Source organism: Tursiops truncatus, chromosome 4, assembly GCF_011762595.2.
Source record: "Tursiops truncatus isolate mTurTru1 chromosome 4, mTurTru1.mat.Y, whole genome shotgun sequence".
Lineage (NCBI taxonomy): Eukaryota > Metazoa > Chordata > Mammalia > Artiodactyla > Delphinidae > Tursiops > Tursiops truncatus.
Window position 1 is genome coordinate 95,358,691 of NC_047037.1, and position 23,181 is coordinate 95,381,871.

General features: G+C 36.5%; 1 protein-coding gene across 22 annotated transcripts in view; it reads left to right on the forward strand.

The window, feature by feature from the left end:
- Positions 1 to 23,181, forward strand: part of SENP7 (SUMO specific peptidase 7) — a 171,753-nt gene that overhangs the window by 103,179 nt on the left and 45,393 nt on the right. For all 22 annotated transcript variants that reach the window (XM_073804290.1, XM_073804289.1, XM_073804288.1 and 19 more), the window contains one exon: positions 13,448 to 13,563. In XM_073804290.1, the coding sequence (XP_073660391.1) occupies positions 13,448 to 13,563 (116 nt within the window). The remainder of the gene's footprint in view (positions 1 to 13,447; positions 13,564 to 23,181) is intronic.

A 23,181-nucleotide genomic window follows, 5' to 3' on the forward strand; every position in this document is an offset into this window, starting at 1 on the left:
TGTCTGTAAAAGTTTTAATTTCTCTGTAGAATCTGAATGAGATCCTTTCTGGATAGAGTAGTCTTGGTTGCAGGTTTTTCCCGTTTATCACTTAAATATGTCCTGCCCACTCCCTTCTGGTTTGCAGAGTTTCTGCTGAAAGATCGGCTGTTAACCTTATGGCCATTCCCTTATATGTTACTTGTTGCTTTTCCCTTGCTGCTTTTAATATTTTTTGTTTGTATTTATTTTTTAATTTTTTTTTGTTTTGCATAACACGGGCCTCTCACTGTTGTGGACTCTCCTGTTGCGGAGCACACGCTCCGGACACGCAGGCTCAGCGGCCATGGCTCACAGGCCCAGCCGCTTCGCGGCATGTGAGATTTTCTGGACTGGGGCACGAACCCCCATCCCCTGCATCGGCAGGCAGACTCTCAACCATTGCGCCATCAGGGAAGCCCTGTATTTAATTTTTGATAGTTTGATTAATATGTGCCTTGGTTTATTTCTGCTTGGATTTATCCTGCATGGGACTCTCTGTGCTTCCTGGAGTTGAATGAGTATTTCCTTTCCCATGTTAGGGAAGTTTCCAACTATAATCTTTTCAAATATTTCCTCATATCCTTTCTTTTTCTCTTCCTCTTCTGGGACCTGTATAATTCGAATTTTGATGCATTTAATGATGCCCCAGCGGTCTCCGAGACTGTCCTCAATTGTGTTCTTTCTTTTTTCTGCTCCCTGGCAGTTATTTCCACTATTTTATCTTCCAGCTCGCTTATCTGCTTTTTCTGCCTCAGTTATTCTGCCATTGCTTCCTTCTAGAGTATTTTTAATTTCAGTAATTATGTTGTTCCTCACTGTTTATTTGCTCTTTAGTTCTCTAGATCCTTGTTAAATGTCTCTTGTATTTTCTCCATCTGTTTCCAAGAATTTGGATCATCTCTTCTATCATTACTCTGAATTCTTTTTCAGGTAAGTTATGTATCTCGTCTTCATTTATTTGGTCTTGTATGTTTTTACCTAGCTTCTTCATCTATAACATGTGTTTTTGTTGTTTCTTTTTTTTTTTCCTGGGTGGTGCTGTATTCCTGTCTTACTGGTTGTTTCGCCTGAGACTTAGAACACTGAAGTTTGCAGCCGGTTGGATAGAGCTGGGTCATGGTGCTGAGATGAGGACCTCTGGGAGGCTTCACTCCGATTAATAGTCACTGGGGTCTGAGGTTCTCTCTTAGTCCAGCAGTTTGGACTCAGAGCTCCCACCACAGTAGCTTGGGCCCGACATCCGGAATGGGAACCAAGATCCTGCAAGCTTTGTGGCACAGTAAAAAAAAAAAAAAAAAAAGCAAGCAATAAAGAAAAAGAGGAGCAGTACAGTATCAAAGAATAAAAAACAAAATAAAATTAGAAAGATAAAAAATATATTAGGAAAAATAAAAGTATAATTGAAACAACCACTTGCTGGGGCTTCCTTCTGTCCTTTTTGGTGTCCATGGTTCCCCACCAGTGCCTGGTAAGTGTCCTAGTTGTGCGAAGATGTGAATTCCCCATCATCCTAGTATGCCGTCTTCTGTTTTTTATTTTTGAGTTTTAGGAGTTCTCTCTATATTCTGAATATTAATATATTATCAGAAATATGATTTGCAAATATTTTCTCCCATTTTGTGGGTTGACTTTTATTCTACTGATACTGCCACTTGATGTACAGAAGTTTCAGTTTTGATAAAGTCCAATATATGTTTCCATTTTTTGCCCATGCTTTGGTGTCATATACAAGAAATTTTTGCCAAATCCAGTGTCATGAACATTTTCCCCTATGCCTAGAGTTTTATAGTTTCAGCTTATGCATTTAGGCCTTTGATGCATTTTGAGTTAACTTTTGTGTAGGGTGTTAGGTGAGGGTCCATCTTCATTCTTTTTGCATGTGGATATTCTGTTTCTCCACATGCTTTGTTGAAAAGGCTGTCCTTTCCCCACCGAATGGTCTTGGCAGCCATGTGAAAATCATCTGCCATATATGCGAGGGTTTATTTCTGGGTGTTGTTCTATTACATTGATCTCTATATCTGTCTTTATGCCAGTTCCATGGTGTTTTGATTATTATAGCTTTGTAGTAATTTTTGAAATCAGGGAGTGTGAGACCTCCAAATTTGTTGAAGATTGTTTTTGGCTCTTCTGGTTTGCTTAAGGTCATGTATGCGTTTTAGGATAAGTTTTTATATTTCTGCAAGAAATGCTACTGCAGTTTTGATAAGATTGAATTCAGTGTGTAGATTGCTTTAGGTAGTATTGACATCTTAACAATATTAAGCCTTCCAATCCATGAACATGGGATGTGTTTCCATTTATTAATGTCTTCTTTAATTTCTTTCAGCCATGTTTTATAGTTTTCATTGTACACGTCTTTTGTCTCCTTGGTTAAGTGCTAAGTTTCTTTTTCTCTTCTTGAAGCTATTGTAAATAGATTGTTTTCTTAGTTTCCTTTTTTTGTTGTTGTTTATTAATTCTAACAGTTTTGTTTTTGTGTATGTGTGTGTGTAATCTTTAGAGTTTCCTATATGTAAGATCATATCATCTGCAAACACAGATTATTTCTTTCCAGTTTCGATGCTTTTATATTTCTTTTTCTTGTATAAGTGCTCTGGCTAGAACTTCTAGTACTGTGTTGATTAGAAGTGGTAAAATTGGGCATCCTTGCGTTATTCCTGATCCTAGAAGAAAAGCTGTCAATCTTTCATCGTTGAGTTTGATGTTTCCTGTGCATTCTTAATATATGGTTTTTACTATGTTGAGGTGAGTAGTTTGTTTCTATTCCTAGATTGTCGAATTTTATTTTTTAGTTATTAGCAAAAGGTATTGAATTTTGTGGAGTGCTTTTTCTGCATTAATTGACATGACCATGTGGTTTTACACTTTTATTCTGTTAATGTGGTGTGTTATATTGATAGATTTTTGTATGTTGAACCATCCTTGCATCCTGGGAGTAAATCCATGTAGTTAAGGTATATAACCATATGAGCCATTTGAGGTATTTTATTGAGGATTTTTGCATCAATGTTCCTTGGGGATATTGGCCTATATTTTTATTGTAGTGTCTTTGAATTGATTTGCTATCAGGGCAATGCTTGACCTCACAGAATGAGGATGTATTCCATCATCTTCAGTTTTTTGGAAGAGTTTGAAAAGACTATCTGTTAGTTGTTCTTTAAAAGTTTGGTAGAATTCACCGTTTGAGGCTGTCAGTTCCAGGGCTTTCCTTTATTGGGAGGTTTTTGGTTACTGACTCAATGTCCTTACTAGTTATGGGTCTATTCAAATTTTCTATTTATTTGTGATTTAGTAGGTTTTGTGTCAGTAGGAATTTGTTAATTTCAACCACATTATCCAATTCATATAGTTGTTCATCGTACGCTCTTCTAATCTTTTTTATTTCTGTCGGGCTGGTCGTAATGTTTTAATTTTCATTTCTGATTTTATTAATTTGAATCTTCTCTTCGTTTTCTTAGTCCATCTAGCTAAAGGTCTGTTGATTTTATTGATCTTTCTGAAGAATGAACTTTTGGTTTTGTTGATTTTTCTCTTTTTTTCCTCCCATTCTCTTTTTATCTCTGCTCTTATCTTTATTATTTTATTACTTCCACTACCTTTGAATTTAGTTTGTTCTTTTTCTAGTTCCTTAAGTTGTAAAGTTAGGTTGTTGGTATGAGATATTTCTTCTTTTTTGGTGTAAGCATCTATAGCTGTATATTTCTCCTTTAGCACTGCTTTTGCTTCATCCCATGTGTTTTGATATGTTGTCCTTTCATTTTCATTTATCCCTCAGCGTTTTCTGTTTCCTTGTGATATCTTCTTACACCCATTGCTTGCTTCAGAGTGTGTTGTTTAATTTCCAAAGATGTGAGTATTCCAGTTTTCCTTCTGTTACTGATTTCTAACTTCATCCTGTGTGGTCAGAGAAGATGCCTTGTATGATATTTATCTTTCTAAATCTGTTGAGATATAGTTTTTTTGTCTTAAAATACAGCTATCATGGAGAATGTCCTTTGTACACTTGAGAAGAATACATATTCTCTTGTTGGGTAGAGTATTCTGTATATGACGGTTAGGTCTCGTAGGTTTATTTTATTTGTTTAAGTCCTCTAATTCCTTACATATCTTCTCTCAGGTTGTTCTGTTCCTGTTGAGAGTGGGGTATTGAAGTCTTCAACTATTACTGTGAAAATGTCTGTTTCTCCCTTCTGTTCTATCAATTTTTTCCTTAATATATTTTGATAATATTAGATGTGTAAGTATTTACAATTGTTAAATCACCTATTGTATTGAACCTTGTACTAATATATAATGTCCTTCTTTCTCTCCTGTGAACTTCTGATTTAAGGTCTATTTTGTCTGATATTAGTATAGCCACCCTTGCTCTCTTTTGGCTAGTATTTGCATAGAATATCTTTTTTCATATTTTCACTTTCAGCCTATTTGTGTCTTTGCATCTAAAGTGAGTCTCTTGTAGACAGCCTACAGTTGGATCTTTTTTTTTTTTGCCATGCCATGCAGCATGCGGGATCTTAGTTCCCCGACCAGGGATTCAACCTGCACCCCCTGTGGTGGAAGTGCAGTCTTAACCACTGGACTGCCAAGGAAGTCTTGGATCATATATTTTTAATCCATTCTGCCAGTCTTTATCTTTTGTTTGGGGTTGAATTAATTACAGTTAAAGCAGTTATTGATAAGGAAGGACTTTCTGTGATTTTGATATTTGTTTTCTATACACCTTATAGCTTTTTTGCCCCTTATTTCCTACATTACTGTCTTTCTCTGTGTTTACTTGTTTTTTCGTAGTGAAGCTTTTTGATTTCATTCTCATTTCCTTTTGTCTGTATTCTATAGCTGATTTCTTTGTGGTTATCATGAAGATTACATTTAACATTCTAAAGTTATAACATGCTAATTTGAATTTATGCCAGCTTAATTTCAATAACATTCAGAACTGTGCTCCTCTATAGCTCTGTCCTCACGTCCTTTCAATTACTGATGTCATAAAATGATATCTTTATGAACTGTTTGTTCAAAAGCATAGTCTAATAATTTAAAAAATGCATTAGTTTCTTAAGTCAGTGGTCCCCAACATTTTTGGCACCAGGGACCAGTTTCGTGGAAGAGTTTTTCCATGGACGGGGGTCGGGGGGGTGGTTCAGGCAGTAATGTGAGTGATGGTTCAGGCGGTAATGCGAGCGATGGGGAGCGATGGGGAGTGATGGGTAGTGGCAGATGAAGCTTCACTTGCCTACTGGCTGCTCACCTCCTGCTGTGCAGCCTAGTTCGTAACAGGCCGTGTGGACCAATAGCAGTCCATGACCCGGGGATTGGGGACCCCTGGCTTAAATCATGTAGAAAGTAAACGGGCAAGTTACAAACCAGTTACAATACCTGATTTTACAATTGTCTATGAATTTACTTTTACCAGTTATCTTTATTTCTTCATATGGCTTTGAATTACTGTCTAATGTCCTGTCATTTCAACATGAAGACTCTCTTTAGTTTTTCTTATAGGGCTGTTTTTTCTTATAGTGGTAATGAACGCCCTCAGCTTTTTTTTTTTTTTTTTTTTGCGGTATGCGGGCCTCTCACTGTTGTGGCCTCTCCCGTTGCAGAGCACAGGCTCCGGACGCACAGGCTCAGCAGCCATGGCTCATGGGCCCAGCCGTTCCGTGGCATGTGGGATCTTCCCGGACCGGGGCACGAACCCATGTCCCCTGCATCGGCAGGCGGACTCTCAACCACTGTACCACCAGGGAAGCCCCCGCCCTCAGCTTTTGATTGTCTTAGAATATCTTAATTTTGTCCCAATTTTTGAAGGACAGTTTGGCCAGATATAGGATTTCCTGTTGACAGTTTTTTTCTTTAGTCCTTTGAATATACCAATTCAGTGCCTTCTGGCCAGCATGTTTATTGATGAGAAATCTGCTCATAATCTTATTGAGGATCTTTTGTGTGTGATGAGTCACATTTTGCTTGGTGCTTTCAAGATTCTCTCTTTGCCTTTGTCTTTGGACAATTTGATTATAACATTTCTTGGTGTAGATCTCATTCAGTTTACTCTACATGTAGTTCCTTGAGCTTTTTGGGTATTTATATTCATTTTTTTCATCAAATTTGGAATTCTTTGGTGATATTTATTCCAATAATATCTTTGCCCCTTTCTCTTCTCCTCTGAGACTCCAACAATGTGTATATTAGTCCATTTTTTGGTGTCCCATAGGTCCCTTAGGCTCTGTTTACTTTTCTTAAATATTTCTTCTTTCTGGGCCTTCCCTGGTGGCGCAGTGGTTAAGAATCTGCCTGCCAATGCAGGGGGCATGGGTTCGAGCCCTTGTCCGGGAACATCCCACATTCCGTGGAGTAACTAAGCCCATGGGCTACAACTATTGAGCCTGCGCTCTGGAGCCCATGCTCTGTAACAAAGAGAAGCCACTGCAAAAAGAAGCCTGGGCGCCGCGACGAAGAGTAGCCCCTGCTCGCCGCAACTAGAGAAAGCCTGTGCGCAGCAATGAAGATCCAACACAGCCAAAAAATAAATAAATAAAGTTATTAAAAAAATTTTTTTTTTCTTCTTTCTGTTCCTCAGATTTGGTCATTTCCATGATCATATTTTCAGGTTCAGTGACCGTTTCTTCTTGTTTCTTCTCCCTGCTCAAATCTGCTTTTGAATCTCTCTAATAAATTTTCATTTCAGTTATTATACTTTTTTAGCTCCAGAATTTCCTTTTGGTTCATTTGTGTATTTTGTCTTTTATTGATATTTTCATTTTATCATAAGTCATTTTCTTGACTTTTGTCCAAGATATTTTTCTTTTTCTTTTTTTAAAATTTCTCCGCATCACGTAGCATGTGGGATTTTTGTTCCCTGACCGACCAGGGATCAAACCTGCATCCCCTGCTTTGGAAGCACGGAGTCTTAACTACTGTACCACCAGGGAAGTCCCTGAGGATCTTTAAGATAGTCGTTGTAATGTCTTTGTCTACTGAAGCTGCCAACTGGATCTTTTCAGGGACAGGTTCTGTTGATTAATTTTTTTTTCTGTTGAATTGGCCATACTTTCCTGTTTCTTTGTATGTCTTATGAATTTTTGTTGTTGTTGAAAATTTGACATTTGGATCTTATAAGATGCCAAGTCTGAAAATCAGATTCTCCCTTCCCCAGCGTTTGCTGGATTTTTTCCCTTTGTTAGTTTTTTAAATTGTTGTAACATGTCCCTCTTCCAGGGATCAGCCTGATATGTAAACAAAAGGTCTTTTCAGGTTTTTTCTGAACCTGTGTCTTTCCCCGGTTATGTCTGTGACATTCTAAATTTCCTTGTACATGTGATTACGTTTTAATGTCCTAGTCCTTAAATGTTTGGTTCCCATAAGGAGAAAATGGGAAAAATGAAGGGAGGAAATAAAATAGGTGCTAGTTCTTTAAATCTCTTGGAAGTTGTTTTAGCTGGATGGGGAGATTGTTGCAACAATGGTAGTGGTTGTTGTGGCAATGGCTGCCTGTCTCTATGTCTGCTTATCCACGATCAGAGATAGCAATCAGTGATCAGAATACAGATTCCCAGTATTTGGAGGATGAGGTCCTTATTGCTCATGTTGGTAATTGTAAGCCTGTGCAAACTGTTCTAGGAACTTGGGCATTGCTGCTTGCCTCCAAGCTGGGCATAGGTAACTGCTACCATCCAAATTGCCTAAATTGACCAAAATTAACTGCAATTTACTGTTGAACCTTTTGACTGGAAGTTGTAAGCCTTCCGTAGACTCCAGAATTCCAAAGTAGTTACATCATACAGATTCTGCCAGTGCAGTTGTTGTCTAGGTGAGAACATGGTAGGTGTTTCCTACTCTGCAATCTTCCTGAGGTCACTTGGTATGTACTTCATATTTTATTGTACAGGGATCTTTGATTTATTCTTGGTGTCTGACTTTTTAGTACTTTTATAAATGTAAAAATTTCTAAGTGGGGGTGGGGGAGGGAAGAATTGGGAGTTTGGGATTAGCAGATGCAAATTATTGTATATAGGATGGATAACAACAAGATCCTACTGTAATAGCACAGGGAACTATATTCAATATCCTGTGATAAACCGTGATGGAAAAGAACATGAAAAAGAATATATATACATATAACTGAATCACTTTGGTGTACAACAGAAATTAACAACATTGTAAATCAACTGTACTTCAATAAAATTTAAAAAGTTTCTATGTTGTTAAGTAGTTTTGAAAATGGAGTAATTACTGTATAATATATTCTACTGTAAAGGAATGCTGTAGGTTAATAATTTTATATAGTTTTTTTATTTCAAAATTTTTACCCACTTAAATAATACCATAATGAGTTGTTTTGTTAATTATAGTTATCATGGGTGAGAAGATTGTCAGTAAAGATTGAATTCATTCTATGGCTAGTCTCATTAGTACCAAATTGCTTTCCCAGTTGTTTATCAATTTGCTTTTAAAAACTAGTTTATTGATATGTTACTGACAGAATATTGTATTAGTTTTAGGTGTACAACGTAATCTCATATATGTATGTATTGCAAAATGAGTAACACAGTAAGTTTAGTTAACATCCATCACCGCACATAGTTACAGTTTTTTTTCTCTTTTTTTAAATATTTATTTATTTGGCTGCGCTGGCTCTTAGTTGTGGCATGCGGGATCTAGTTCCCTGACCAGGGCTTGAACCCAGCCCCCCTGCATTGGGAGCGCAGAGTCTTAACCACTGGACCAACAGGGAAGTCCCAGTTTTCTTTCTCTTGATGAGAACTTTTAAGATCTACTATCTTACCAACTTTCAAATATATAGTACACTGTTGTCATCTATAGTCATCATGCTGTACCTTACATCTCCAGGACTTATTTCTCTTACAACTGGAAACTTGTACCTTTTTACCACCTTCAGTCATTTCATGCCCCTGGCTCTGGCAGCCACCAATCTGTTGTCTGTATCTAGGTGTGTGTTTGTCTGTTTTTAAATTTAGATTCCACATATAAGTGAGATTGTACAGTATTTGTCTTTGTCCAAGGTTCATTCATGTTATCACAAATGGCAGGATTTCTTTTTTCATGACTGAATAATATTCCATCGTGTGTGTGTGTGTGTGTGTGTGTGTGTGTGTGTGTGTGTGTGTGTCAGTGTCACATTTTCTTTATCCATTCATCTATTGACGGACACTTATGTTGTTTCCATGTCTTGGCTGTTGCAAATAATGCTGCAGTGAACATGGGGGTGTGTATATCTTTTTGAGAGAGTGCTTTTGTTTCCTAAGGATACATACTAAGAAGTGGAATTGCTGGATCGTTTATTAGTTCTATTTTTAATTTTTTGAGGAACCTTCATACTGTTTTCCATAGTGGCTGCAGTAATTTATATTCCCACAGCACTCCACATCCTTGCCAACACTTCTTTCTTATCTTTTGATAATAGTCTTTCTCACATGTGTGAGATTATACCTCACTGTGGTTTTGATACACATTTCCCTGATGATTAGTGGATGTTGAGCTCCTTTTCATGTACCTGTTGGTCATTTGTAGTCTTCTTTGGAAAAACCTCTGTTCGGTTTTTCTGCCTATTTTTTAATGAAATTGTTCTACTTTTTTGGTTGAGTTGTATGAATTCTTTATATATTTTGGATATTAACTCCCTTATCAGATACATGATTTACAAATATTTTCTCCTATTCCATGGGTTGCCTTTTTTTTGTTGTTTTTTTTTCGGTACGCGGGCCTCTCACTGTTGTGGCCTCTCCCGTTGCGGAGGACGCGCAGGCTCCGCGGCCACGGTTCACGGGCCCAGCCGCTCTGCGGCATGTGGGATCTTCCCGGTCTGGGGCACAAACCTGTGTCCCCTGCATCGGCAGGCAGACTCTCAACCACTGTGCCACCAGGGAAGCCCCATGGGTTGCCTTTTAATTTTATTGAAGGTTTCCTTTGCTGTGCAGCTTTTTGGTCCCACTTTTTAATTTTCTTTTGTTGCCTTTGTTTTGGTGTTTAATCCAAAAAATCATTGCCAAGATCATTGTGAAGGTACTTACTCTCATGTGTTTTTCTAGGAGTTGTATGGTTTCAGGTCATACATTTAAGTGTTTAATCCATTTTGTGTTGATTTTTGTATATGGTATAAGATATTTATACAGTTTCATTCTTTTGCATGTGGCTGTCAAGTTTTCCCAACATCAGTTATTGAAGAGACTCTCCTTTTCCCATTGTGTATTCTTAGCGCCTTTATCATACAGGAGTTGACCATATATGCATGGATTAATTTCTGGCTCTCTATTCTGTTTCATTCATTTATGTGTCTGTTTTTATGCCAATACTATATTGTTTTGATTACTGTGGTTTTGTAATGTAGTTTGAAATCATGAAGTGTGATTCCTCTGGCTTTGTTTTTCTTTCTCAAGATTGCTTTGGCTATTTGGGGTCTTTAGTAGTTCCATACAAATTTTAAGACTGTTCTATTTCTGTGAAAAAGGCCATTAGAATGTTGATAGGGATTGCTTTGAATCTGTAGGTTGCTTTGGGTAGGATGAACATTTTAACAAAATTAATTTTTCCAATCCATGAGTATAGAATATCTTCCCATTTATTTGTGTCTTCAGTTTCTTTCATCAGTATCTTATAGTTTTCAGTGTACAGGTTTTTCTTCTTCTAGGTTATATTTATTCATAAGTATAATTTTATTCTTTTTGCTATAGTTATAAATGGTATTTTTTCTTAATTTCTCTTTCAGATAGTTCATTGTTAGTGTATAGAAATGCAACTGATTGTAGTGTGTTGACCTTGTATCCTGCAACTTTAGTGAATTCATTTATTCTCACAGTTTTTTGCTGGATTTTCTAGGGTTTTCTTTCTATAAGATCATATCATCTGCAAATAATGACAGTTTTACTTTTTCCTTTCTGATTTGGATGCCTTTTATTTATTTATTTTTTCTTGTCTAATTTGTGTAGCCAGGATTTCCAGTACTGTGTTGAATAAGAGTGGTGAGAGTGGGCACCCTTGTCTTGTTCTTCATCTTAGAGGTGAAGCTTTTAATTTTTACTGTTTAATATGATGTTAGCTGTGGGTTTGTGACATTGGCCTTTACTATGTTGTGGTATGTTCCTTTTATACCCAGGTTTTTGAGGGTTTTATCATGAAAGGTTGTTGAATTTTGTCATGCTTTTTCTGCATCTTTTGAGGGATCAGATGATTTTTATCTTTTATTTTATTAATGTGGTTTATCACATTGATTGATTTTTGGATGTTGTACCATTCTTGCATCTCTGCAATAAGTTGCACTTGCTCATGGTGTTTGATCCTTTTAACGTGTGTTGTGGAATTTGGTTTCCAGTACTTTGATGAGAATTTTCGCATCTCTATGCATTAAGGATATTTTGGTGTATAGTTTTCTTTTCCTGTAGTGTTCTTAACTGGCTTTGGTATTAGTGTAGTGATGGCCTTGCAAAATGAGTATAGAAGTGTTTCCTCCTCTTAAAATTTTTGGAAGAGTTTGAGAAGGATTGTCATTAATTCTTCTTTAATTGTTTGGTAGAATTAACCAGTGAAACCATTTGGTCCTGGGCTTCTCTGTGTTGGGAGGTTTTTGATTACTAATTCAGTCTCCTTGTTATTGATCTGTTCAGATTTTCTTTTTCTTCATGATTCAGTTTGGTAGGTTGTATGTTTCTAGATATTTGTCCATTTCTTCTAGTTTATATGACTTGATGTACAATTGTTTGTAATAGTCACTTATGATATTCATATTTTATTCATATGATATTCATATTTCTGTGCTACCAGTTGTAATGATTTTATTTACAAGTCTTCTCTTTTTTCCTTTAGTCTAGCCAAAAGGTTTTTTGCCCCCAGAAAACCAGCTCTTAGGTTATCCATATTGTTGGCATATAATTACTTATTGTAGTCTCTTGATGATCTGTTTTGATTTGAGTCTTTTTTTTCTTGGTTCGTCTAGCTAAAGGTTTGTCAACTTTATTTTTTGAAAAAACTAGCTCTTAGTTTTGTTTATCTTTTCTGTTGTTTTTCTTATTTTTATTTTATTTACTTCTGCTCTGATCTTTGTTGTTTCTTTCCTTGTGCTTAGTTTGGGCTTCATGTGTTCTTTTTCTAGTTCCAAGAGGTGTAAAGTGAGGTTGTTTATTGGAGTTCTTTCTTGTTTTTTAATGTAGGCATTTATTGCTATTAACTTCCCTCGTAGAACATTCCATAGATTTTGACATTTTATGCTCACATTTTCATTTGTTTCAAGATATTTCTTGATCTTCCTTTTGATTTTTTTCTTTGGCCAGTTGGTTTTCAGTAGCATATTGTTTAACCTCCATATACTTGTGAATTTTTCAGCTTTCCTCCTGTTATTGATTTCTCATTTTATACTGTTTGGTTGGGAAAGATATTTTGTAGATTTTAGTCTTCTTAAATTTGCTAAGTCTCGCATTGTGGCCTATCATGTGACTTATCATGGAGAATGTTCTGTGTTTATGTTTTATAAATGCATGTCAGGTCTATTTGGTCAAGTTTACGGTTCAATCCAATGTTTCCTTTTTGATTTTTTTTTTGTGTGTGTGGTCTGGATGACCTAATGATTACTGAAAGTGGGGTGAGGTATTGAAATCCCCTACTACTATTGTATTATGTTTTCATTAATAGTGATATTATGCTCATCATCCAAAACTTGTTTTTCACATAGTATTATATTTTATGTATTTAACCAGTAGGTTATATTTTAAATTATTTTCTCTGTAGGTAAAATTTGTAACTACACTCCAAACTTTATTTAAAAAAATTTTTTTTTATTTTTATTTTTTTGCGGTACGCAGGCCTGTCACTGTTGTGGCCTCTCCTGCTGCGGAGCACAGGCTCCGGACGCGCAGGCTCAGCAGCCATGGCTCATGGGCCCAGCCGCTCCGCGGCATGTGGGATCTTCCCAGACCGGGGCACGAACCTGTGTTCCCTGCATCGGCAGGCGGACTCCCAACCACTGCGCCACCAGGGAAGCCCCAAACTTTATTTTGTACATAACTTTTGATATGTGAACCATGCTTGAAACATATTAACAATTACCTTTGACTTATTTTTTGATTACACATAAGTGTGATTATCATGTACTTGTGTTCGTGGAATTTTTACTTTTTAGACCTCTTCGATGTATTTAATACTTGTATTATTCTTTGTTCATTTTGCATGTGCACAATTCTGTGTTGTGCTTATCTTGTTTTTTTCCTTCCAAAGAAGCATGGAGAACTTAAAGGTAGAACAAGAATGAGAACTTATTTCTCAAGTCATATTTTAATATTCTTTTTACTGTTCAGATCACATCCTCTGCTATATAGGATGCCATTTGTAACCTGTTATTTTTATCGTGAATATATGTCAGCTGGCTTCTAAATTCATTTGTGTTCAGAAGAATTGAGTATAATATTATTTTGTTTTGCAGGAGTTCACAACCAAGTCAGACAGACAATAATTATGCAAAGCAGGCTGCACACACTAAAGAAAAGCGAAGAGATGATGATAGCATTTCACTTGTAATGTCTGATACTCAACCTAAAGGTTAGTGAACCTCAGAAAACTGTTGCCAATTGAGTTTTTGTCTGTTGCATTTTTAATAATATTTTTTTAACTAACTTTATACATGAAAGTAAAGAGATTTTTTAGTGACACAAAGAAAATTGCTAAATTTACCATTTGTATACATCTCCTGATTTGTTTACAAAATCCAGAAGTTAAATTTGAATATTATTATTTTCTTTCTTTTTTTTTTGTTGGGGCTGGGCATACAGGTATAAAGTTATAATGTTAGTTTGACTCTTTCTAAATGTCACTCCCATGGATATGTCTAGTAAGTGATATTACTGCTAACTTGATTATTATTATTAGCTTCCCACTGTCTATCCTCCTACTATGAAATACATTCTTTATTCATTAGGATTTCTCTCGACTCTAGGAGGATGCCAATACAAGCCACTATTAGCCCAAATTTAAAGGTAAATACATCCCAGACTTCTGAAAATTCACTGTAGGCCTCCTTGCCTGTCGGGTTAATGAATTGACTTCTTTTCTCCTTTTTGTCTCTTCTTATAAAGATCGTAAAATAATTTATAAAAGCTTTCACCAAAACAAATTTATACATTAGTCAAATGTGAAACTAACATCTTCAAGGGTCTCTTGGATTATTAATAGCTTTAAACTAGTTGAGGTATTTTGTTTTCTGAATGATTTTATAAATTATTCACAAGAAACGGGGTCCTTCACTGACACTGTGTAAAAATTCTTTGTACTTCATTTGGAACACAGCTGTTCTCACATTTTAAATAGTCTTTTTCATAGAGGAGGAAAACCTAAAAGGAAACTAGACTGATATCTTTGATGTATACAAGAAACCAGCTGCAACTCTTATGAGGGCAATCTCTAAAGTATTGTGACTCTGTAGACATAATCTTTCAATTGGTCACTAGGTACTATCTGCATATAATGAAAGACATTTTTTTTTTTTTTTACAAATTGTCCTTTTCCCAGAAATAATTATCTTTAAATTACAATATAAAAGTGTAAGTGGGCTTATATTTGTACAAGTGGCCTCAATCAGATACTATCAAGACACTGTTAAACCTTCATTGCTTTCCTGGGTAGAGTAGGAATAGTTAAATAAAAAGCTTTCTAATTTGTGCCCTTCAGTATTCCTTCAAAGTCACAGTGGAATTTTAGACTTACAGCAGGGAAAAAAATGCACGATAAAAGAAACACTTTATAGTTTCTTAGTATCCCTGAAGGGTCTCCTCTTAAGTAAAGTGTTTTTAAGAAAATTAGCTATTGAAACTTTATTGAAACTCACCGTATTTTCATCCTATAGATAATTGTGTCTAATAGCAATCGTTTAACGTGAGCCCATAAATTAATGAGAGTTCTGAATTAAATCCCAGGTATACCATTGTCAACTTCCAGTTTTTTTGAGATATAATTGACAGCACTGTATAAGTTTAAGGTGTACAGCGTAATGAATTTAACTTATGTACATCATGAAATGATTATCAAAATGAATTTAGTGAACATCCATCTTCTCATATAGATACAGAATTAAATAGAAAAAAAATTTTCCTTGTGATGAGAACTCTTAGGATTTACTCTCCTAACAACTTTCCTATATAACACACAGCAGTGTTAATTATATTTATCATGTTATACATTACATCCTAGAACTTATTTATCTTATAACAGGAAGTTTGTACATGTCAACTGCCGTCTTGCAATTCTGCCTCCCCCTGCCTCTGATAACCACAAATATTATCTCTTTTTCTGAGTTTCTTTGTTTTTGAATTATAATTGACCTACAGCATTATGTTAGTTCCTGTTACATGACATAGTAATTCAATATTTCTATACATTTCAAAATGATCACCACGATAAGTCTAGTTATGATCTGTCACCATACAAAAATATTACACAGTTATTGATATATTCCCCACACTAGATGTACTTTTCTTTTGTAGTACATTAAGTTTGCCTTGTAGCATTTGCTTTTTTGAATATAATACATTGGAAATATTTAACATCTTATTTTTATAAGAATTTGTTACCTCTTTAATTTTATATGCTAGTAATATTTGCAAGTAAAATTGTATTTGTTATCAGGTAGAGTCTTGTTTTTACAATGTCTAACTCTACCTAATAAATTTATCCCTGTTTCCAATGTGATAGTCTTGGCTGATGTGCAATTAGTAAACTGTTAGAAGGAAAACTCCTGTATAATAGGATTTTTTTCAAGCCCTATTTCTTTCATCAGTTTTTTTTTTTAACTTTCAGCTTTATATTTATTATAGTTGATTAACAATGTTGTGTTAGTTTCAGGTATGCAACAAAGTGATACAGTTATACGTACACATGTATCTATTATTTTTCAAATTCTTTTCCCAATTAGGTTGTTACAGAATATTGAGGAGAGTTCCCTGTGCTGTACAGTAGGTCCTTGTTGGTTATCCACTTTAAATACAGCAGTGTGTACATGTCAGTCCCACACTCCCTAACTGTCCCCCGACCCACACCCTTCCCCCCGGTAACCATAAGTTTGTTCTCTAAGTCTGTGAGTCTGTTTCTGTTCTGTAAATAAGTTCATTTGTAACTTTTTTTTTTTTTAGATTCTGCATATAAGCGATATCATACCATATTTCTCTTTCTCTGTCTGACTTACTTCACTCAGTATGACAGTCTCTGGGTCCATCCATGTTGCTGTGAATGGCAATTACTTCATTCTTTTTAATGGCTGAGTAGTATTCCATTGCATACATGTACCACATCTTCTTTATCCATTCTTCTGTCGATGGACATTTAGGTTGTTTCCGTGTCTTGGCTATTGTAAACAGCGCTGTAATGAATATTGGGGTGCATATATCCTTTTGGACCATGTTTTACTCTGGGTATATGCCCAGGAGTGGGATTGCAGGACTATATGGTAGCTCTGTTTTTGGCTTCTTAGGGAATTTCCATACTGTCACCATAGTGGCTGCACCAATTTACATTCACACCAATAGTGTAGGAGGGTTCCCTTCTCTCCACACCCTCTCCAGCATTTATTGTTTGTGGATTTTTTCATGATTGCCATTCTGACTGGTGTGAGGTGACATCTCATTGTACTTTTAATTTGCATTTCTCTAATAATTATTAACGTTGAACATCTTTTCATGTGGCTCTTGCCTATCTGTATGTCTTCTTTGGAGAAATGTCTATTTAGGTCTTCTGCCCATTTTTGATTGGGTTGTTTGTTTTGATGATATTAAGCCACATGAGCTGTCTGTAAGTTTTGGAGTCTAATCTCTTGTCGATCACATCATGTGCAAATATTTTCTCCCATTCTGAGGGTTGTCTTTTCGTCTTGTTTTTGGTTTCCTTTGCTGTGCAAAAACTTTTGAGTTTGATTAGGTCTCATTTGTTTATTTTTGTTTTTATTTCCATTACTCTGCTGTGATTTATGTCTGAGAGTGTTCATCCTTTGTTTTCCTCTAACAGTTTTTATAGTGTCCAGTCTCACATTTAGGTCTTTAATCCATTTTGAGTTTTTTTTTGTGTATGGTGTTAAAGAATATTCTAATTTAATTTTTTTAACATGTAGCTGTCCAGTTTTCCCAGCACCATTTATTGAAGAGACTGTGTTTCCTCCATTATGTAGTCTTGCCTCCTTTGTCATGGATTAATTGACCATAGGTGCATGGGTTTATTTCTGGGCTTTCTAGCCTATTCCATTGATCTGTATTTCTATTTTTGTGCTAGTACCATACTGTTTTGATGACTATAGCTTTGTAGTATAGTCTGAAGTCAGGGAGCCTGATTCCTCCAGCTCCACTTTTCTTTCTCAAGATTGCTTTGGCTATTCTGGGTCTTTTGTGTCTCCATACAAATTTTAAGATTTTTTTTGTTCTAGTTATGTGAAAAATGCCATTGGTAATTTGATAGGGATTGCATTGAATCTATAGATTGCCTTGGTTAGTATAATCATTTTGACAATATTGATTCTTCCAGTCCAAGGACATTGTATATCTTTCCATCTGTTCATGTTGTCTTTGATTTCTTTCATTAGTGTCTTATAGTTTTTGGAGTACAGGTCTTTTGTCTTCTTAGGTAGGTTTGTTCCTAGGTGTTTTATTCTTTTTGATGTGATGGTAAATGGGATTGTTTCTTGAATTTCTCTTTCTGATCTTTCGTTGTTAGTGTATAGAAATGTAACAGATTTTTGTGTATTAATTTTGTAACCTGCAACTTTATCAAATTCATTGATGAGCTCTAGTAGTTTTCTGGTAGTGTCGTTAGGATTTTCTATGTATAGTATCATGTCATCTGCAAACTGAAAATCTAACTTCTTTTCCAATTTGGATTCCTTTTATTTCTTTTTCTTCTCTGATTGCTGTAGCTAGAACTTTGAAAACTATGTTGAAAGTGGCAAGAGTGGACATCCTTGTCTTGTTCCTGATCTTTGAGGAAATGCTTTTATTTTTTCACTGTTGAGTATGATGTTAGCTGTAGGTTTGTCATATATGGCCTTTATTATGCTGAGGTATGTTCCCTCTATGCCCACTTTTTGGAGAGTTTTTATCATAAATGGGTGCTGAATTTTGTCAAAAGCTTTTTCTCCATCTATTGAGATGATCATATGATTTTTTTTCTTCAATTTGTTGATGTGGTGTGTCATATTGACTGATTTGCAGGAATTGAAAAATCCTTCCATCCCTGGGATAAATCCCACTTGATTATGGTGTATGATCCTTTTAATGTGTTGTTGGATTTGGATTGCTAGTATTCTGTTGAGGATTTTTGCATCTATATTCATCAGTGATATTGGCCTGTAATTTTCTTTTTTTTTTTTTTGTAGTATCTTTGTCTGGTTTTGGTAACATAATGAATTTGGGAGTTTTCCTTCCTCTGCAATTTTTTGGAACAATTTCAGAAGGATAGCTGTTAGCTCTTCTCTAAATGTTGAATAGAATTCGCCTGTGAAGCCATCTGGTCCTGAACTTTTGTTTGTTGGGAGTTTTAAAATCACAGTTTGAATTTCATTACTTGTGATTGGTCTGTTCATAATTTCTATTTCTTCCTGCTTCTGTCTTGGGAGAGTGTACCTTTCTAAGAATTTGTCCATTTCTTCCAGGTTGTCCATTTTATTGCCCTATAGATGCTATCTTATGATCCTTTGTATTTCTGTAGTGTCAGTTGTAACTTCTCCTTTTTCATTTCTAATTTTATTGGTTTGAATCCTCCCTTTTTTTCTTGATGAGTCTGGCTAAAGGTTTATTAATTTTGTTTATCTTCTCAAAGAACCAGCTTTTAGTTTCATTGATCTTTGCTATTGTTTTCTTTGTCTCTGTTTCATTTATTTCTGCTCTGGTCTTTATGATTTCTTTCCTTCTACTAGCTTTAGGTTTTGCTTGTTCTTCTTTCTCCAGTTGCTTTAGGTGTAAGGTTAGGTTGTTCATTTGAGATTTTTCTTGTTTCCTGAGGTAAACTTGTATTGCTATAAACTTCCTTCTTAGCACTGCTTTTGCTGCATCCCATAGGTTTTGGATCATTGTGCTTTGTTTTCATTTGTCTCTAGGTATTTTTTGATTTCGTCAGTGATCCATTGGTTGTTTAGTAGCATATTGTTTAGCCTCTGTGTGTTTGTGTTTTTGACAGTTTTTTTCTTTTTTCTTCTTTTTTAATTAATTAATTTATTTTTGGCTGTGTTGGGTTTTCGTTGCTGCACACAGGCTTTCTCTAGTTGTGGCAAGCGGGGGCTACTCTTCATTGTGGTGTGTGGGCTTCTCTTTGCAGTGGCTTCTCTTGTTATGGAGCACAGGCTTTATGTGCATGGGCTTTAGTAGTTGTTGAACCCAGGCTCAGTAGTTGTGGCTCGTGGGCTCTAGAGTGCAGGCTCAGTAGTTGTGGCATGTGGGCTTAGTTGCTCCGCAGCATGTGGAATCTTCCTGGACCAGGGCTGGAACCCATGTCCCTTGCATTGGCATGTGGGTTCTTATCCACGGCACCACCAGGGAATTCCCTACAGTTTTTGTCTTGTAATTTACTTCTGATCTCATAGCGTTGTGGTCAGAAAAGATGCTTGATATGATTTCAATTTTCTTAAATTTACCAAGGCTCTCTGTGGCCCAGCATGTGGTCAGTCCTGGAGAACATTCCATGTGCACATGAGAAGAATGTGTATTCTGTTGCTTTTGGATAGAATGCTTTATAAATATCAGTTAAGTCCATCTGGTCTAATGTGTCATTTAAGGCCTGTATTTCCTTATTGATTTTCTGTTTGGATGATGTGTCCATTGATGAAAGTGGAGTGTTAAAGTCCTCAGTATTATTGTGTTACTGTCATTTTCCCTTTCATGGCTGTTAGCATTTGCCTTACATTTTGAGGTGCTCCTATGTTGGGTGCATATATATTTACAATTGTTATATCTTCTTCTTGGGTTGATCCCTTGGTCATTATGTAGTGTCCTTCTTTGTCTCTTATAATAGTCTTTATTTATTATTTATTTATTTATTTATTTGCGGTACACGGGCCTCCCACTGTTGTGGCCTCTCCTGTTGCGGAGCACAGGCTCCAGATGTGCAGGCTCAGTGGCCATGGCTCATGGGCCCAGCCGCTCCACGGCATGTGGGATCCTCCCGGACCGGGGCACGAACCTGTGTCCCCTGCATCCAGGCAGACTCTTAACCACTGTGCCACCAGGGAAGCCCCTAACAGTCTTTATTTTAAAGTCTACTTTGTCTAGTATTAGTATTGCTACTGCAGCTTTCTTTTGATCTCCATTTGCATCGAATACCTTTTTCCATCCTCTCACTTTCAGTCTGTATGTGTCCCTAGGTCTGAAGTGGGTCTCTTGCAGACAGCATATGTATGGGTCTTGCTTTTGTATCCATTCAGCCAGTCTTTATGTCTTTTGATTGGAGCATTTAATCCATTTACATTTAAGGTAATTATCGATATGTAAGTTCCTATTGCCATTTTCTTAATTGTTTTGGGTTTGTTTTTGTAGGTCTTTTTTCTTCCCTTCCTCTCTTATTCTTTTTTCCTCTGGTTGGATGACCATCTTTAGTGTTGTGGTTGGGTTGCCTTTTCTTTTTCTTTGTGTGTGTGTGTGAGTGTATCTATTGTAGTTTTTGGGTTTGTTATTCCCATGAGGTTTTGATATAGTAGTCTATGTATGTACAAGGTTGTTTTAAATTGCTGGTCCCTTTTCTGCCTAGATAAGTTTCTTTAGCATTTGTTGCAAAGCTGGTCTGGTGGTGCTGAACTGTCTTAGCTTTTGCTTGTCTGTGAAGCTTTTGAATGAGAGTCCTGCTGGGTAGAATATTCTTAGTTGAAGGTTCTTCCCTTTCATCACTTTTAATATATCGTGCCACTCCCTTCTGGCCTGTAGAGTTTCAGCTGAAAAGTCAGCTGATAACCTTATGGGAGTTCCCTTGTATGTTACTTCTCATTTTTCCCTTGTCACTTTTAATATTTTTTTCTTTATCTTTAATTCTTTTCAGTTTGATTACCTTGTGTCTCAGTGTTTCTTCTTGGTTTATCCTGCCTGGGACTCTCTGCTCTTCCTGGACTTGGGTGAATGTTTCCTTTCCCATGTTAGGGAATTTTTCAGCAATTATCTCTTCAAATTATTTCTCAGGTCCTTTCTGTCTCTCTTCTCCTTCTGGGAACCCTATAATGTGAATGTTGGTGTGTTTAATGTTGTCCCAGACGTCTCTTAGACTGTCATTTATTTTCATTCTTTTTTCTTTATTCTGTTCCGCGGCAGTGATTTCCACCATTTTGTCTTCCACGTCACTTATTTGTTCTTCTGTTATCTCCTCAGTTATTCTGCTATTGATTCCTTCTAGTGTATTTTTCATTTCAGTTATTGTATTGTTCACCTCTGTTGTTTGTTCTTTAGTTCTTCTATGTCTTTGTTAAACATTTCTTGCATCTTCTCCATCCTTGCCTCCATTCTTTTCCTTGATGCTGCATCTTCTTCAGTATCATTATTCTGAATTCTTTTTCTGAAAGGTTTTTTATCTCCACTTCAGTTGTTTTTCTGGGGTTTTATCTTGTTCCTTCATCTGGGAAATATACTTTTGCCATTTCATTTTGTCTAATTTTCTTTCTTTATTTTTCTTAAAAATAAATTTATTTATTTATGTATTTATGTATTTATTTATTCATGGCTGCATTCATTCTTTGTTGCTGCGCACAGGCTTTTTCTAGTTGGGGCGAAGGGGGGCTACTCTTCGTTGTGGTACATGGGCTTCCCATTGCGGTGGCTTCTCTTGTTGCGGAGCATGGGTTCTAGCTATATGGGTTTCAGTAGTTTTGGCATACGGGCTCAGTAGTTGTGGCTCATGGGCTCTAAGTGTAGGCTCAATAGTTGTGGCACACGGGTTTAGTTGCTTCGTGGCATGTGGGATCTTCCCAGACCAGGGCTCGAACCCGTTCCCCTGCATTGGCAGGTGGATTCTTAACCACTGCGCCACCAGGGAAGTCCTTATTTTGTCTAATTTTCTGTGATTGTAGATTTCGTTTGGCAGGCTGCAGGATTGTAGTTCTCCTTGCTTCTGCTGTCTGCCCTCTGGTGGGTGAGGCTATTTAAGAGGGTTTGACAAGCTTCCTGATGGGAGGGACTGGTGGTGGGTGGAGGTGGGACTCATCCTTCTGGTGGGCAGGGTTGTGCTCAGTAAAACTTTTTTTCTTTTTTTTTACATCTTTATTAGAGTATAATTGTTTTACAGTGGTGTGTTAGTTTCTGCTTTATAACAAAGTGAATCAGTTATACATATACATATGTTCCCATATCTCTTCCCTCTTGCGTCTCCCTCCCTCCCACCCTCCCTATCCCACCCCTCTAGGTGGTCACAAAGCACCGAGCTGATCTCCCTGTGCTATACGGCTGCTTCCCACTAGCTATCTATTTTACATTTGGTAGTGTATATATGTCCATGCCACTCTGTCACTTTGTCACAGCTTACCCTTCCCCCTCCCCATATCCTCAAGTCCATTCTCTAGTAGGTTGGTGTCTTTATTCCCCTAGGTTCTTCATGACATTTTTTTTTCCCTTAAATTCCACATATATGTGTTAGCATACGGTATTTGTCTCTCTCTTTCTGACTTACTTCACTCTGTATGACAAACTCTAGGTCCATCCACCTCACTACAAATAACTAAATTTCGTTTCTTTTTATGGCTGAGTAATATTCCATTGTATATATGTGCCACATCTTCTTTATCCATTCATCGGATGATGGACACTGAGGTTGCTTCCATCTCCTGGCGATTGTAAACAAACCTGCAATGAACATTTTGGTACATGACTCTTTTTGAATTATGGTTTTCTCAGGCTATATGCCCAGTAGTGGGATTGCTGGGTCATATGGTAGTTCTATCTGTAGTTTTTTAAGGAACCTCCATACTGTTCTCCATAGTGGCTGTACCAATTCACATTCCCACCAGCAATGCAAGAGTGTTTCCTTTTCTCCACACCCTCTCCAGCATTTATTGTTTCTAGATGTTTTTGATGATGGCCATTCTGACTGGTGTGCGATGATATCTCATTGTACTTTTGATTTGCATTTCTCTAATGATTAATGATGTTGAGCATTCTTTCATGTGTTTGCTGGCAGTCTGTATACCTTCTTTGGAGAAATGTCTATTTAGGTCTTCTG